This window comes from Hylobates moloch, unplaced genomic scaffold (genome assembly GCF_009828535.3).
Source record: "Hylobates moloch isolate HMO894 unplaced genomic scaffold, HMol_V3 SCAFFOLD_9, whole genome shotgun sequence".
Lineage (NCBI taxonomy): Eukaryota > Metazoa > Chordata > Mammalia > Primates > Hylobatidae > Hylobates > Hylobates moloch.
In genome coordinates, this window is record NW_026652284.1 from 100,288,371 (window position 1) to 100,304,379 (window position 16,009).

The 16,009-nt window shown below is 41.1% G+C and overlaps 2 protein-coding genes across 2 annotated transcripts in view; both read left to right on the plus strand.

Moving 5' to 3' along the window:
• The window catches only part of DEPTOR (DEP domain containing MTOR interacting protein), a 193,111-nt gene extending 181,329 nt beyond the window's left edge, over positions 1 to 11,782 (plus strand). The window contains exon 9 of the mRNA XM_032760338.2: positions 4,484 to 11,782. Within this exon, the coding sequence (XP_032616229.1) occupies positions 4,484 to 4,612 (129 nt within the window). The 3' untranslated portion in view covers positions 4,613 to 11,782. The remainder of the gene's footprint in view (positions 1 to 4,483) is intronic.
• A 2,869-nt stretch (positions 11,783 to 14,651) lies between these two features.
• COL14A1 (collagen type XIV alpha 1 chain) overlaps positions 14,652 to 16,009 on the plus strand; it is a 314,618-nt gene continuing 313,260 nt past the window's right edge. Inside the window, exon 1 of the mRNA XM_058443680.1 lies at positions 14,652 to 14,767. The gene's annotated coding sequence lies outside the window, so the exon portion shown is untranslated. The remainder of the gene's footprint in view (positions 14,768 to 16,009) is intronic.

A 16,009-nucleotide genomic window follows, 5' to 3' on the forward strand; every position in this document is an offset into this window, starting at 1 on the left:
GTACAAGATGTCGTGGGCTTTTTCTCCAGAACACCTGTGACAGAGGGTCTTCACCTGATTCTCTATACCCCTAGAGATGTGCTCTGGTGGCAGCACAAGTGAGAAGGTTTGTGGGAAATGAGCAGTTCACAGTGTGCTTGGTCTGACCCCACTCTTGACTGGCTGCTCTGGACAGCATGTGAGAACGCAAGGGAGTGAGACTGTCTTTACGCCTAGGGTAGCCTTGAATCAGCCTTACTTTCTGAAAGAGTGAATTAGTCACAACTTTGGCATTTGAGAAATGTGTGTGTGCATGCACTTACAAAACAAAAACAAGAAATGACCTTTTTCTGTTTTTCTAATTTTTTTATTTTTATTTTTATTTTTTTTAGGCAGGATCTCACTGTGTCACTCAGGCTGGAATGCAGTGGCATGATCTTGGTTCACTGCAGCTTCAACCTCCTGGGTTCAAGCGATACTCTTGCCTCAGTCCCCCAAGTAGCTGGGACTACTGGCGTGTGCTACCACACCTGGCCAATTTTTTATTTTTATTTTTGTAGAAACAGAGTTTTGCCATGTTGCCTAGGCTGGTCTCGAACTCCTGAGCTCGAGTGATCCTCCTGCCTTGGCCTCCCAAAGTACTAGGATTGTAGACGTGAGCCATTGCACGTGCCCGGCCTGTTTTTCTAAAATTAAATTCAGTTGAAGTGACCATCACCAAGGTTGATGACAAGTTCAATGTCAGATCATTTTGGTGTCCCTTGCCTGTGCACTACCCCCACCACAGCCCCCATCCCAGGGCTTATAGGCAGTCCAGTAAAATGAAACCTGACCAGTATTAGTGGCTGGTGCCACTAGCCCTTGGCCAGACAGCCCTGCTGACTATCCTTTTCCTACCCCTGAACACCAGGGTAAAGGTCCTGCGCAGAGTTCACCAGGTGCTCATCCTCCCACACATACAGCCTTGACCATCCTAGCTTCTGAGGCCTCCAAGAGCTCTGCAATCAAGAGGTACACAGGACCCTATCTTGAATCAAACCAGCCTCTCCCTTCTGTCTGCAAGGATCTACCCGCTGTTAGCATCAGGGCCCTCTTCCCTTCGATGTTTATTGTTTTGTTTCGTTATTTAACTAAGAGCTTTATGGAGATATAGTTCACATACCATGCAATTTATCCTACATGTAAACTGTAGAATTCAGTAGTTTTTAATATATTCACAGTTATGTCACTATTACAACAATTTTAGAGCATTTTTATCACCCCTAAAATAAACCCTGTACCTATTACCAAAGACTTCCATGCCCCACTCCACCACCCCTGCTCCCAACCCTAAGTAATCAATAATCTACTTGCTGTCTCTGTGGATTTCCCTATTCTGGACATTTCATATAAATGGGCTCTTACACTCTATGGCCTATTCTGACCGGTGTCTTTTACTTAGCATAATGTTTTCAGGGCTCACCCATGTTGTAGCATGTTGTATGTTCCATTTTATGGCCGAATAATATTCCACTGTATGGATATACTGAATTATATTTCTCCTTTCATCTGTCTTTTTAAATTTTTTAAATACATAGATATATATATTTTGTAGAGACGGGGTCTCACTATGTTGTCCAGGCTGGCTCAAGCAATCCTCCTGCCTCAGCCTCCCAAAGTGTTAGGGTTACAGTCATGTGCCACCACGCCCAACCTCCTTTCATCTGTTGACGAACATTGGGGTCCTTCAGTTCTTGAAGCTTCAAGCCACCCTCTCTTCAACGCTTTTCCGTCTGGTGGCCACAGATCAGGGACCACAAACTCACATGCCTGTCAGCCAGGTGTTAGGAAGATAGGAAGCCATAAGGACTGTGACAAATGAGTGTCCATGACCTGTGTAGAACAGACAGGCTCTACTCAGCCATGGCCACATGGCCATCTACACCTGGTATGATCACAGCTTGTGATTGTCCCAGAGAAGCCAGAGTCTGGATTTTTATTTATTTATTTATTTTGAGACAGAGTTTTGCTTTGTTGCCCAGGCTAGAGTGCAGTGGCCGAATCTCGGCCCACTGCAACCTCTGCCTCCCAGGTTCAAGCAATTCTCTTGCCCCAGGCTCCTGAGTAGCTGGGATTACAGGTGCCTGCCACTACACCTGGCTAATTTTTGTATTTTTAGTAGAGATGGGTTTTCCCCGTGTTGGCCAGGCTGGTCTTGAACTTCTGATCTCAGGTGATCTGCCTGCCTCGGCCTCCCAAAGTGCTGGGATTACAGATGTGAGCCACCACACCCAACCCAGAGTCTGGATTTTTATGCAAAGATTTTCTAAATTTATTTTATTTTTTACTTTTATTTTTTGAAATGGAGTTTCACTGTTGTTGCCCAGGCTGGAGTGCAATGGTGTGATCTCGGCTCACTACAACCTCCACCTCCTGGGTTCAAGCAATTCTCCTGCCTCAGCTTTCCAAGTAGCTGGGATTACAGGCATCCGCCACCACGCCCAGCTAATTTTTTTGTATTTTTAGTAGAGACGGAGTTTCACCATGTAGACCAGGCTGATCCACCCGCCAGGCTGATCCACCTCAGGTGATCTACCTGCCTTGGCTTCCCAAAGTGCTGGGATTACAGGCATGAGCTACTGTGCCTGGCAGGTTTTCTAAATTTTAAATGCTTGTCAATTAAAACAAACATGATGTGCGACAGAGGACACACAATTGTGGTTAAGACTAAATGCTGAGGCCAGGTGCGGTGGCTCACACCTATAATCCCAGCACTTCGGGAGGCCAAGATGGGAGGATCACCGGAGGTCAAGAGTTCAAGACCAGCCTGGCCAACATGGCGAAACCCCCTCTCTACCAATAATACAAAAAATTAGCTGGGCATGGTGGCACACACCTGTAATCCCAGCTACTCGGGAGACTGAGGTGGGAGAATCGCTTGAGCCTGGGAGATGGAGGAGATCGTGCCACAGCACTCCCGCCTGGGCAACAGAGTGAGACTCCATCTCAAAAAAAAAAAGAAAGAAAGTAAATGCTGAATGTGATCCCCGAGTGATGCGGAGACATGGCTAATCTCAGGGAGCCTGCGAAGGGTCAGCTGGAGAGGGCACTCACCTGGCAACTCCTGCCCTCTTATTTGGCAGTGCAAAAAGCCTATTCATCTTTCTGGAGAAGGAAATCCCTGTATCTGTGGAAAAGACAAGGAATTTGAAAGGCCCAAGTCTAGAGTCTAAAGCTCTGGGTTGGGAAGGAGGTGAAATTCTTCTCATTCTTTGGCTCATGAGTCTGCTGCAGCAGAAAAAAACAAAGCCCAGGCTGATGCCTACATCAAATTACTGCTAAATTGTCTTGCAAATTACTGTGGCCTAGTTCAGGATAGATTGTGACCTGCTAGTGTGACCTTGATTATGACTGTGACCTCCACCATGGTTGAAAACTGCTGATTTTGTGTAAGATGTGCCCTGAATCCATGAAGACAAATTTGTGGAACCAAGAAAAGAGAAACAGTAATAGTGTGATCTTATGTGGAGAAAACACCCTAGTCATGTAGGTTGGGGAGTGGAAAGTATCGAGGTTTATGACAACAGCGAGTGTTTATTGAGTAAATAAGCAGTCTGTGTACTACTGCCCGCTTTCCATTTTGTTTTGCCTGTGACTGTGAAAGAAGTGGGTATTTTTTGAAAGGAAAGAAATTAATAGAACTCAGCATCGGTGTAGTGCTTGGTGTTTGCAAAGAGGTTTCAAATGTATTATCTAGTTTGAGCCTGTGAGAGTAGGCATTTTTACTTGTTTTACAAATGAGGCATTTATATCATTGAGACATAGAAGGGGAGAAATTACTTGATTAATGTATTCCACCAAAGGGACTTATAACTTAAATCTGTATCTTCGATTCTAAGTCCCTCATCTTTTCCACAGTGACAGAGCTTTCCAATACTCTTCCCAGTACTCTCCAATTTTGTCGTATCTAAGTAATAAGTATAGATATTTTTGGACTTAATATCATGTTTAAGTTTATATCGATATTACCCACATAGAAAACAATAAAAGGAAATGATGGTTCCCAAGGTGTTTTGGTATTTTTTATATTCTTTGGTTGAGTCCTCAACACTAATAATTAATAATTGGGAGCAAGCGTGCCTGTGAATTACTGCAAGTAGAAACTCTATATATGTCATTAATTCTTACAACAGTCTTATAAGATAGGTATTCTTCTTATTATTAATTCCTATTTTAGGGTTGAGGGAAATAAAGCTCAGAAATTTAAATACCTAGTTAAATCTAGTACGTTTCTGAGTTAGGATTTAAGCCCAATTTTGTAAAACACTGAAACGATTTTTTTTTAAAATTATACTGCCTTCCAGAAAACGTGTAGCTCCTTGGAAATTATTGAATTGGAGTCGTCAGCTGGATACATTTGGATATTTTAAGAATGAAGTTACCTGGTAGGGCTACACACTGTATTAAAGCTTTGTGCAAAACCAGGCACTATAATAGATGCTCTTTCTTTGCATCTTTCCTTTAGGTCTGTCAGTTTGTCGTCTCTGTCAACGGGCTCAATGTCCTGCATGTAGACTACCGGACAGTGAGCAATCTGATTCTGACGGGCCCACGGACGATTGTCATGGAAGTCATGGAGGAGTTAGAGTGCTGAGCTCCTGGGCCTCCCAGCCCTCCAGCGGCCTGTGGGTGATGGAAGCCAGAATGACACAAAGCAATGCAAAGACAAGATTGCCATGCAAATGGATGGTTTTGGACATACGAATCTTCTCCGCACATACATGTCTAAAGTTGAGTTTTATACACTGAATGTGGAAGAACCGGGTATCATATCTTTTTTAAAAAATGTCAGTGTAGAAAACATTTGGGAAACCGTTTTCCTACATGATAGAACTGCCTTACTAGATTTCTGTTTGTAGCTCTCATTCATTGTTTTTTATCTTAGTTTGCAGAAAGGTGTTGAAATGCTTCTCTAGCCCAAACAGCGACATGCTAAAGTCCCCTTCTTCAGAGTCAATAGAGTAGTTGTTAAAGGTTTTAAATTGTACTTTCACCAAAATTAGCATGCAACTATTTAATAGGGAATCTAGATTTCACCAAGATTCAAATCAAAGCAATATTTAAAGGAATAAGACCTGTTCACTAGCATTTTCAAGGGGGTTCTAAAGCATTCAAGTGCTTAAAAGCCATAAAAAATGACTTCTTAATTCCTGCCTTTAGTGTCAACTTTTAAGTTAATACAGGTTTCAATTGTGGCATTAGAAAAAACAAAACAAAACTTTGTGATGCTATGGGTGAGGGTAGTTAGGGAGAGACTACATGAAATTGTGTGCCCCTATTTTCTTTCTGATCCTAAATCATTTTGTTTTATAAATCAGCTATAGCATCTTTCTAGAATTAATCCTGAATGTGTTGAATGTTAAAATAGAGAAGTTTGTGTATACACATAATTAAAAATCAACCCTTCTGGCAAGATTTCACTTTGAAGGTGTCTGTTTTTAAGGGAAGGCTAAAACTTTGCTGGTATGTGATAAAACTTGAACTCTAAATTGCCTCCTTAGCCTGAATTTTTACTAGCTTTCTAGTGTAGCATATTCTAAGGACATGACATGCTGCTTATTTGGGGGGATTATTTTTCACCAAAATGATCATCTTGTGTTGTAACTTTTCAGCTCACTTGTATATACGCATGTTTTCATTTTTGGTCTAGAAAATAGCGCATTTTGGGGCTCAGTGTGCAGAGGAAATTCCTCAAAGTGCCAAATTAGGGAGTCAGGAACTACTAAATTCTTCATTCCAAATAATGGATCTGAATGACGAGGTTAATTTTTAATCATGCATTAACAAAATAAAATATGAGAATTGTACCACAGCCATTTCTTTTCATTAGGTTATCGTAATGTATAGGTACTGGTGGAATGGACCTACCGTGCTAAATATGTTATAGATATATATATATATATTTCTGGCAATCCAACTTTTCTGATTTGTAACTTTAGTCAGAGAATAGGATTTTGGAGTGACAGAGAATGTCTAACAGTAATACTGTTGATATACATTTGAGAAATACTTTCACCTCTGTGTGGGTGTGCATTTGTACTGTATGGCAGGCTCTGTGCATTTAATATATATAATATCCTTTAACCCTCAATAGAACCTTGCAAGGTAGATATTAACATCCACATTTTTCAGATGTGGAAACTAAGCCTGAGCAAGTTTTAAAATGGTCTCTAAATTCACACGGCTGCAGGAACTACTAAGTGAAATAGGCTGAATGTAAACGCAGGTTTAACGCTAAATCCCATGTTACTCCCCTCAACTTTTCCCCATTTAAGGAGCTTATATTGAGGGTTTATTCTGAGCCAGGCTCTATGCTAAGACTTTACGCCATTTGTCCTTATTGACCTGTGAAGTCAATATGGTCATTATCTCCATTTTACAAATGAGGAAACTGACTTGTAAAGTGGTTAGTCATATGCCCAAGGCCACAAAACTAATAAAGTGGGAAATCTTATCACTGGCTTAAAAAAATCTTTATAGCATCTTTAAAAGATGAGTCTTAAATGCTTTCTGTGCTCAGGTATTCATTAAGTGACAAAAGAAGAAGAAACAGCTTTCGAGAAATGGTATCTCCTTTTGAGAAATGGTATCTTCTTCTTGCCTGCTTTACCCATTATCTTGGACCCTGGCATAATAGAACTTCCCTTTAGCCAACCTAAGCACCAGAGAAGCATTTCTCTGTATCTATTGCACACAATCTCCTCTTGGTCGTGAGGAAGGAAAGAAAGAAGGGAGAGAGGATTTCCTTCTTTGGTTCCCATCACCCTAGGTTCAAAAGCTAAAGGCCATGAGAGCTTTCCCTTAACTATTCTCCCAGCCCACCCCTGACATCTTTACACAGCAATTAAAATGACTACCCCTACCTTCCTGGGGACCCTGTCTCACTCCCTCCAGCCCTTGCACATGTACTTCTTCTTTGTGGAAAGAAAAATGTTCTGTCTTACTGTTGCCTGGAAAATTCTTTCTTCATGTAAACTCCCTTTAAAAATTATCTCCTCTGAGAAGCCTTCACCAGCTCCCCAGTTCTAGGATTGATGCCTCTTCTCTAAATTTACATGGATCCTTAAGTCCTCCCTGTGCCCCGTTAGAGCACTGATGACATTTACTTTGAAATTCCCCTGTTACATGTCTGTTTGCCTAAGTAGACTCTAAGCATCTGCAGAATAGGGGCTCTGTCTTAGTATCCAGGGTATTTTCTTCACCTAGCACAATTCCTGCCACAGAGTAGTGTGTTAGCTCTCCATTGTTGTCTAAAAACCCACCTCAAGTGTGGGGTGCGGTGGCTCATGCCTGTAATCCCAGCCCTTCAGGAGGCTGAGGCAGGCAGATCATTTGAGGCCAGGAGGTCAAGACCAGTCTGGTCAAGATGGAGAAACCATGTCTCTATAAAAAATAGAAAAATTAGCTGGGTGTGGTGGCAAGCACCTGTAATCCCAGCTACTTGGGAGGCTGAGGTGGGAGAATCGCTTGAACTCACAAGGCAGAGGCTGCAGTGAGCCAAGATAGTGCCATTGCACTCCAGCCTGGGCAACAGAGCGAGACTCCAACTCAAAAAAATAAATAAGTAAATAAAAAATAAAAACCCGGCCGGGCACAGTGGCTGACACCTATAATCCCAGCACTTTGGGAGGCCGAAGTGGGTGGATCACTTGAGGTCAGGAGTTGGAGACCAGCCTGGCCAACATGGTGAAACCCCGTCTCTACTAAAAATACAAAAAATTAGCTGGGCGTGGTGGTGCACGCCTGTAATCCCAGCTACTTGGGACGCTGAGGTGGGAGAATTGCTTGAACCCAGGAGGCGGAGGCTGCAGTGAGTCGAGATCATGCCACTTCACTCCAGCCTGGGCAACAGAGTGAGACTGTGTCTCAAAAAAAATAAAAATAAAAACCCATCTCAAATCATGGCTTAAAAAAAAATAAAAATAAAAACCCACCTCAAATCATGGCTTATAGCAACACCATTTATTTGCTTATAATCCTATGCTCTGGCAGTCTGGGCAGAGCTCTGCCGGTGTGATCCACCACTGCTCCATGGGTGCCAGTTGGGACTCCACACACCTCTGTGGTTAGTGAGCAGATTGGTTGGAGGCTGATTGACCTTGACTGGCCTCATGTAGGTGTCTCAAAGTTGGCTGGGGCTGTCAGCTGAAATTCCTTAGTTCTACTCCACATGGCCTTTCCCCATGCCCAGCCCAGACTGAGATCTGAGATTGAAGAGGGTGAGAACAGAAAGTAAAATATCTTCTTTTGACTTGAAAGCTAGCCCAGAATCAAGGGAAATAAACCCCACCTTTGGATGGAAGGAGCTTCAAAGAATTAGTAGTCATTTCCAATCCACGAAGAGTAGGTACCCACTATTTGTTGAATAAAGCCCTATCGAAAGCTTTTTAGCTATCCAGATGCAAATTACTGGCCAACCTTTGGGTAGAATTACAAAATTCTACCCAAAATTCTACCAAATTCTTGGTACTTGTAAAATTCTACCAAATAACTGGCCAACTTTTGGGTAGAATTGTAAAAATTAAGTTGTGAATAAAGCCTATTGCCTAACAAGAACTTCAAAGTCAGAGAATCCTAAAATGATTGTGCTACACAGGGTCACATAGAGCATAGCTTTGTCTTTTTTTTTTTTTTTGAGATGGAGTCTCGCTCTGTCCCCCAGGCTGGAGTGCAGTGGTGCAATCTTTGCTCAAGGCAACTTCTACTTCCCAAGTTCAAGCAATTCTTCTGTTTGAGCCTCCTGAGTAGTGGGACTGCAGGCATGTGCCACTATGCCCCATTATGTATTTTTAGTAGAGACGAGATTTCACCAGATTGGCCAGGCTGGTCTCGAACTCCTGACCTCAAATGATCTGCCTGCCTTGGCCTCCTAAAGTGCTGGGATTATAGGCATGGGCCACCATGCCCGCCTGCTTCGTCTTTTCACTGGACTAATGAAGATACAGGTGTGGAATGGTTTCATGGCATGCCCAACCTCATGAGGCTTGTTGGGTCAGAGCTTGTGCCAGATGCCAGTCTTCTGCCTTCCAGTCTTATAGTTGTTACACTATAGCCTTCTGCAGTGGATGGTAACGTGGCCAAAATAAGCCTTTGGTTTTGGAGTATTCATAAAATAAAAGTGGTGCCATGTACCTTGATGCTGGGGGAATATATTTTAATCGACTCAAGCCTTTCATTGCTGAGTGATATCTTAAAAAAAAAAGTATTTTGCCTGATATTTTCACAGTCGTTCTGCTTGAAATGTAAAATTCCAATTTCTAAATGTAATACCAAGATTTATCCTAAATTAACAATAAGCAGTGTTTCTAATAGCTTTTCATATATATATGTGTGTGTGTATAATCTTCAAATAGGAAAGTGTATTGTGCATGAGGTTTCACTCATTGAGAACCTCTGAAATGTCTTTCTTCGCCCCCTTTAAAAAAAAAACATGATTTTCCAAGTGTTTGTGTTTATGTTTTTGCTACGGAGATGAAAGTAGTTTTTGTTTCTTCATTAGCATAGGATGGGTACATTGAAAGCCATGTTCCCTTGTAGAAAGAAAAATGCTGTTGCCTTTTGGGTTCATTCTATTATCTGATGTTTTATTAATCTCTGTGAAATAATTGTGTAAATTAATATAGAGACTAGTTGAGAAATGGTGGATAACATGAAGAAGATACCCATTTTTGCATAGATTAGATGTGATCAACCTCATACTATCATATGAAAGGTGGCTGCACTGGAGAGACAGGAATTAATATTAAAAATGTTTTCAGTTCAGATTGATATCTTACATTTCCAAATATTATTTTCTTTTGAATATGTGGTATAAGTAATCTGCTTTGAGTCCTATTTTAGGTTGCGTGCAGTGGCTCACACCTGTAATCCCACCATTTTGGAAGGCTGAGACCAGGAGTTTGAGACCAGCCTAGGCAACAGAGTGAGACCCCATCTTTATAGAAAATAAAAAATTGGCCAGGTGTGATGGCATGTGCCTGTAGTCCTAACTACATGGAGGCTGAGAAGGGAGGATAGCTTGAGCCTGGGAGGTTGAGGCTGCAGTGAGCTGTGATCACACCACTGCACTCCAGCCTGGACAATAGAGCAAGACACTATCTCGAAAAAATAAAAAGACCTGTTTTAAGCTGATGATATTAACCATTCTCTCCTGTTGACTATTAATCTTGTTTCATTTTTATTATAAATAATCAAAATGACTAAAACATTTCAATTTTGCTGGTTGGCTGAAATCTATTGACGTAGTTGACCATGGTTTTACTCACTTAAGGCAGAATTTCAGGTGTGACATGTTTTTTCTTCAGTTCAGTACCAAAAGGACAAATCTGCCATGTACCAAAATGAAATTTGTCATCAAAAACAGCATATGGTATTGTCAAATGCATTAACAACTATTAAAGATACTTAATATATATCTTTATTTTAAAATTATGTTGAGATTTACTTGCTCCTCTTATGAAAATGTATACCATAATACTTAAAATTATTGTTTGAAAAAACATAGCAGTATAGCATGAAATAAATATTACTTTTTTTTTTTTTTTTTGGAGACAGAGTCTTGCTCTGTCACCAGGCTGGAGTGCAGTGGCACAATCTCGGCTCACTGCAACCTCCGCCTCCCAGGTTCAAGTGATTCTCCTGCCTCAACCTCTTGAGTAGCTGGGACTACAGGCACGCACCGCCACGCCCAGCTAATTTTTTGTATTTTTAGTAGAGACGGTTTCACCATGTTGGCCAGGATGGTCTTGGTCTCTTGACTTCGTGATCTGCCCGCCTCGGCCTCCCAAAGTGCTGGGATTACAGGTGTGAGCCACTGTGCCTGGCCCACATTTTTTAAAACAATGACTTTCGGGTTTCAGCTTTTCCTGTCTTTTAAAACAAATTAGCCATTTTTTATTCTAAGAAAGGGGTTGTATTATAAAGCTGACCTAGTACTAGCTTATCAGAAAAAACACATGGGTCTCATATCTGATCCTCCTATGTAGCCAAAATTGCCATTTGTAAGTCTACTTAATGATGGATATTTTCTGAAGATCTTTTGCCTGGAAAACAAATAGTGCATTAAAAAGTTTTTTTGGTACTCTGCTGGATTCAGAATTATTTTCTCCCTACCTAGGTCAGTATTGATGGGTGTAATAGAATATTCTATGTGGAAAAATACTATGTGATTGTTTACTACTCTGGGAGAATGTTAATTTTTTTCCCAATGAATTAGGAAATCAATTACATAATTTCATGTGTGTATGGGTTACTGTAAAGTATTGGGGTGAGAGGTTATTCAGACTACACTCAATAATAACCAAAAATATTTTTGAATTTTCTGTAATTTATTCACTCACTCATTCATTCTTTCATTCAGGAAACCTTACTGAGGACTTGGGTTGTGCTGAACATTGTATATACGTACTATGAATACAAAAATGAGTAGACACACCCTTGGACCCAGATAATCCTTCAAGAGTCACCTTTGAGCCTGAATCCTAGAAGTCTCCACATATAGGAGGAAATAAAAAATCATGGTGTTAAAACAGGTGGCTCAATGCTAGAAACCTCCATCCGACCCAAGCACCAGAATACAGATAATAATTTACACTTACCTGTATTCTTTTTCCCAGCCACTTTTCCTTATCCAAGGAAAACACAATGATGAACATTGAGTTTATAATTTTCTTGCTTTTTTTTGTTCTTAACGGTTTTTTATGTTTTTAAAAAATGAACTTCATTAAAACAGCACCAAGTTTTATATAATCTTCTAGGACTTGGTTGTTTTCGTCCAGTATTAATATTATTAAATTTCTTTCAGATGTTTGTGTATAGTTGTGATTCATTCATTTATCACAGCTTCATAAATTTCCAGACCACCAATTATTTATCTATTTTCTTGTCTGTGGGCTTTTGGGTGCTTTCCATTTTTGTTTTCATAAGTGGGGTTACTGTGAACATTCTCATAGCATCCATCTCCTGGGGGTCCAAGTGAAGGAGGTTCCCTTAGGAATCCACTTAGGAGAAAAATTGCTGAGTCACAAGAAATGTGAATGCTGAACTTTACAAAGTTGCATCTAACTAGCCTCCAAATTGGTTGAAGTAAAACATAAAAGTGATGCATAGGCCGGGTGCGGTGGCTCATGCCTGTAATCCCAGCACTTTGGGAGGCCGTGGCAGGTGGATCACTTGAAGTCAGGAGTTCAAGACCAGCCTGGACAACATGGTGAAACTCCGTCTCTATTAAAAATACAAAAATTAGACGGGCGTGGTGGTGCATGCCTGTAGTCCCAGCTATTCAGGAGGCTGAGGCGGGAGAATCGCTTGAACCCAGGAGGCAGAGGTTGCAGTGAGCTGAGATCGCACCACTGCACTCCATCCTGGGCAACAGAGCGAGACTCTGTCTAAAAAAATAAAAAAGTGGGGGTGGGGGGACCTGTATAGTAATCAATATCTTCTCCAACACTTGATGTTTGAAACTTCTTAATTTTGATCAAATGAATGTTTATTTTGTCATTGATACTAAGGATTCTACATTGCTGCAAAGCTAGCAAACTTTAAAGCACAGAAACCCTAAGAAGTAATTTGCCATCCTAACTTACTACATCACTGTCTTTATAATACCCAGGATGTCGTGAAGCTTTTACCTTACAACTCTGTGACTTGAGTGAGGCCAGGATTATTAGGAATTGGTATGACATATTCAGGAACATGCAACAAATGACTTATTAAGTGCCTACTATGGCCAGTAGTAGTAATACTAATATTTGGCCAACAGCAGTAAGACAGACAGATCCCTTTCTTTATGAAGCTTGCATACTCCTTGGGGAGACAGATAATAAGTAAGTTATATAAATAAAATACTTAATTTTAGATAGGGGTAAGTGCTAAGGAGTAAATAAAACTGAATGAGTGATACAGAATGACCAGGTTTCATCTGAGAGATGAATGAAAAATGGGGCTTCCGGGTCTACAATTCCAGTGAGGCACCATTAACATTACAATCTATAAGAACAGCACTTTCTGAGTTATGGAGTGCCCTGAGCAAAAGCCTCTGCAAACCTGATGGTTTGAGTTAATGCCTAAAGTATGGGAATGAGCCAGCCCTAGAGAAATCTGGAAGAAAAGCATTGCAGAGAAAACAGGAAGTCTAAAGGAACCAAGACTGTAAAGATCTTAGTGGTTAAGAGCATGGGCTCTGGGGACATAAAGTCCAGGTTCAGGCTGGGTGCAGTGGCTCACACCTGTAATCCCAGCACTTTGGGAGGCCAAGGCGGGCAGATCACCTGAGGTCAGGAATTCTAAACCAGCCTGGCCAACATGGTGAAACTCCATCTCTACTAAAAATACAAAAATTAGGCTGGGCGTGGTGGCTAACACCTGTAATCCAAGCACTTTGGGAGGCCAAGGCGGGGAAATCACGAAGTCAGGAGGTCAAAACCAGACTTGCCAACACGGTGAAACCCCGTCTCTACTAAAAATACAAAAAATTAGCTGAGTGTAGTGGCAGGCACCTGTAATCCCAGCTACTCGGGAGGCTAAGGCAAGAGAATTGCCTGAACCCGGGAGGTGGAGGTTGTAGTAAGCTGAGATCACGCCACTGCACGCCAGCCAGGATGACCGAGTGACTCTGTCTCAAAAAAACAAAAACAAACAACAACAACAAAATACAAAAATTAGCCAGGAGTAGTGGCGGGCACCTGTAATCTCAGCTACTCAGGAGGCAGAAGCAGAAGAATCACTTGAACCCAGGAAGTGGAGGTTGCTGTGAGCTGAGATTGCGCCACTGTACTCCAGCCTGGGCGACAGAGCGAGACTGCGTCTCAAAAACAAAATAAATAAATGAACTCTAGGTTCAGATTCCTGCTGTAACACTCAGGAGCACATCCAGTTACTCAATCTCTCCAGACATCAGTTTCCTTATCTGTAAAAGGGGGATAACAGTACCTACTCCATTTGACTACTATGAGGGTTAAATTAGATGATGCAGGTAAAATGCTTTTCCCTGTGCCTGACCCATAATACCTAATCAATAATTGAATGTTTTTCTTGTTTTCGTACCTACTAAACAAAAGAGAAAATGCACTCTAGAGAAGGGATTTGCCCCAAAACTCACACCAACTAATGTGTAGCTGGGACTGAGATTCATGCTCAGAAATTCTCAGCCCAGTGCTTTTTTTCAGCACATCTTTCTGCACCTTAGTTTTCTCATTTTTAAGTGGGATAATAATCTCATATGAAGTATTGTAGTAATCTTTTATTAAGGCTAATGAATTAATACATGTAAAACTTTAGTACAGTATCTGGCACATAGTAGGTGCTCCTAAATTAACTATAGGTATTGTTATCATTATTAATACTATATTATGTTAATTACCTGTCATCTTGGCAGGCCCACACTAATGCACAAGAACATTACATTGTCTATACATTTATATCTTCACCGGCAATATGCATTTTAGCTGTTCTAATTATCATAAGACAATAATACAAGTGTGACGTAGTTTGTCTCTGTGTCTCCACCCAAATCTCGTCTGGATTTGTAATCCCCACGTATCAAAAGAGGGAGGTGATTGGATCATGGGAGTGGTTTCCCCCATGCTGTTCTCGCGATAGCGAGTGAGTTTTCATGAGATCTGATGGCTTTATAAGGGGCTCTTCCCCGTTTGCTTTCTCTTCCCCCTCCTGCCGCCTTATGAAGAAGGCGACTGCTTCTGCTTCGGCCATGATTCTAAGTTTCCTGAGGCCTCACCAGTCATGCTGAACTGTGAGTCAATTAAACTTCTTTCCTTTATAAATTACCCAGTCTCGGGTAGTATCTTTATAGTGGTGTGAGAATGGACTAATACACTGGCAATATGCATTTTAGTTGTTTTAATTGTCATAAGACAATAATACAAGTATTAGAAAAATACATATAATAAACTCTATATTCAATTGAGTACGGTAAAGGAAATCACCCATTCTGCTGCTTTCCCTATATTCCTCAGGTACTGAGAAAGAAATTAACAGGTTAGTAGAAAATGTAGCTTTGTTGGCCGGGCCCAGTGGCTCATGCCTGTAATCCCAGCACTTTGGGAGGCCAAGGCAGGTAGATTACCTGAGGTCGGGAGTTCAAGACCAGCCTGACCAACATGGAGAAACCCCATCTCTACTAAAAATACAAAATTAGCCGGGGGTAGTGGCGCATGCCTGTAATCCAAGCTACTCGGGAGGCTGAGGCAGGAGAATCACTTGAACACGGGAGGTGGAGGATGTGGTGAGCGGAGATCCACCATTGCACTCCAGCCTGGATTTCTGGCTGTAAATTGGCAGAAGGCAAAAATAATTTTGCATTGGATCCTTATTCAGCTACCTAGCTTTTAAAACTAGAAGTTATAAGTAAATAACTTCCCAAACAATCTTTAAAACTTAAAATTTCGTACAGAATAATTTTAAAACACTGCTTAATATTATCTACTTATTACCTTATCAGACTCTCAGCAATTTTACAGCCTGTTAGAAAAGCAATCAAAGTAATCAACATTTATGTACTGAATATTTTATACAGCAAACACTCTTTCTCAGGATATATTGGAGATTTAGTTTTGATGACAAAGCAGGTTCTTTTCCTGAACACACCTTAATTAAGACATTATTTGTCTTTTGAGGACAGCCTCCTAAGTCTACAGGTTTTAGAGATTCATGCCAGAATTATGTAAGCAACACCACCCCCATGTGCTTCTGTTAGCACGAGCTTTCTGCGGTCAGAGATGGAAGCACAGGCTGCTGTCATGGAATGCACTGAGCAAAATAAAGGAGTGCTCTGTAAAGAACTTGGCTGAAGTGTCTGTTTTCTTAGTTCCAGGACCTGACAACTCTCTTTTTCTTTTGCATGTCACTCTGCTTATGTGAATTTTTCTCTTTGCCTCTTGGGACTCCCTATCTTATTCTAAAATGTGCTTTTCTCCCTTGAGGTGAAATACTAAATTTCTTGAAGTCTGAGATGACTGGGTCCACAGAGGCCAAT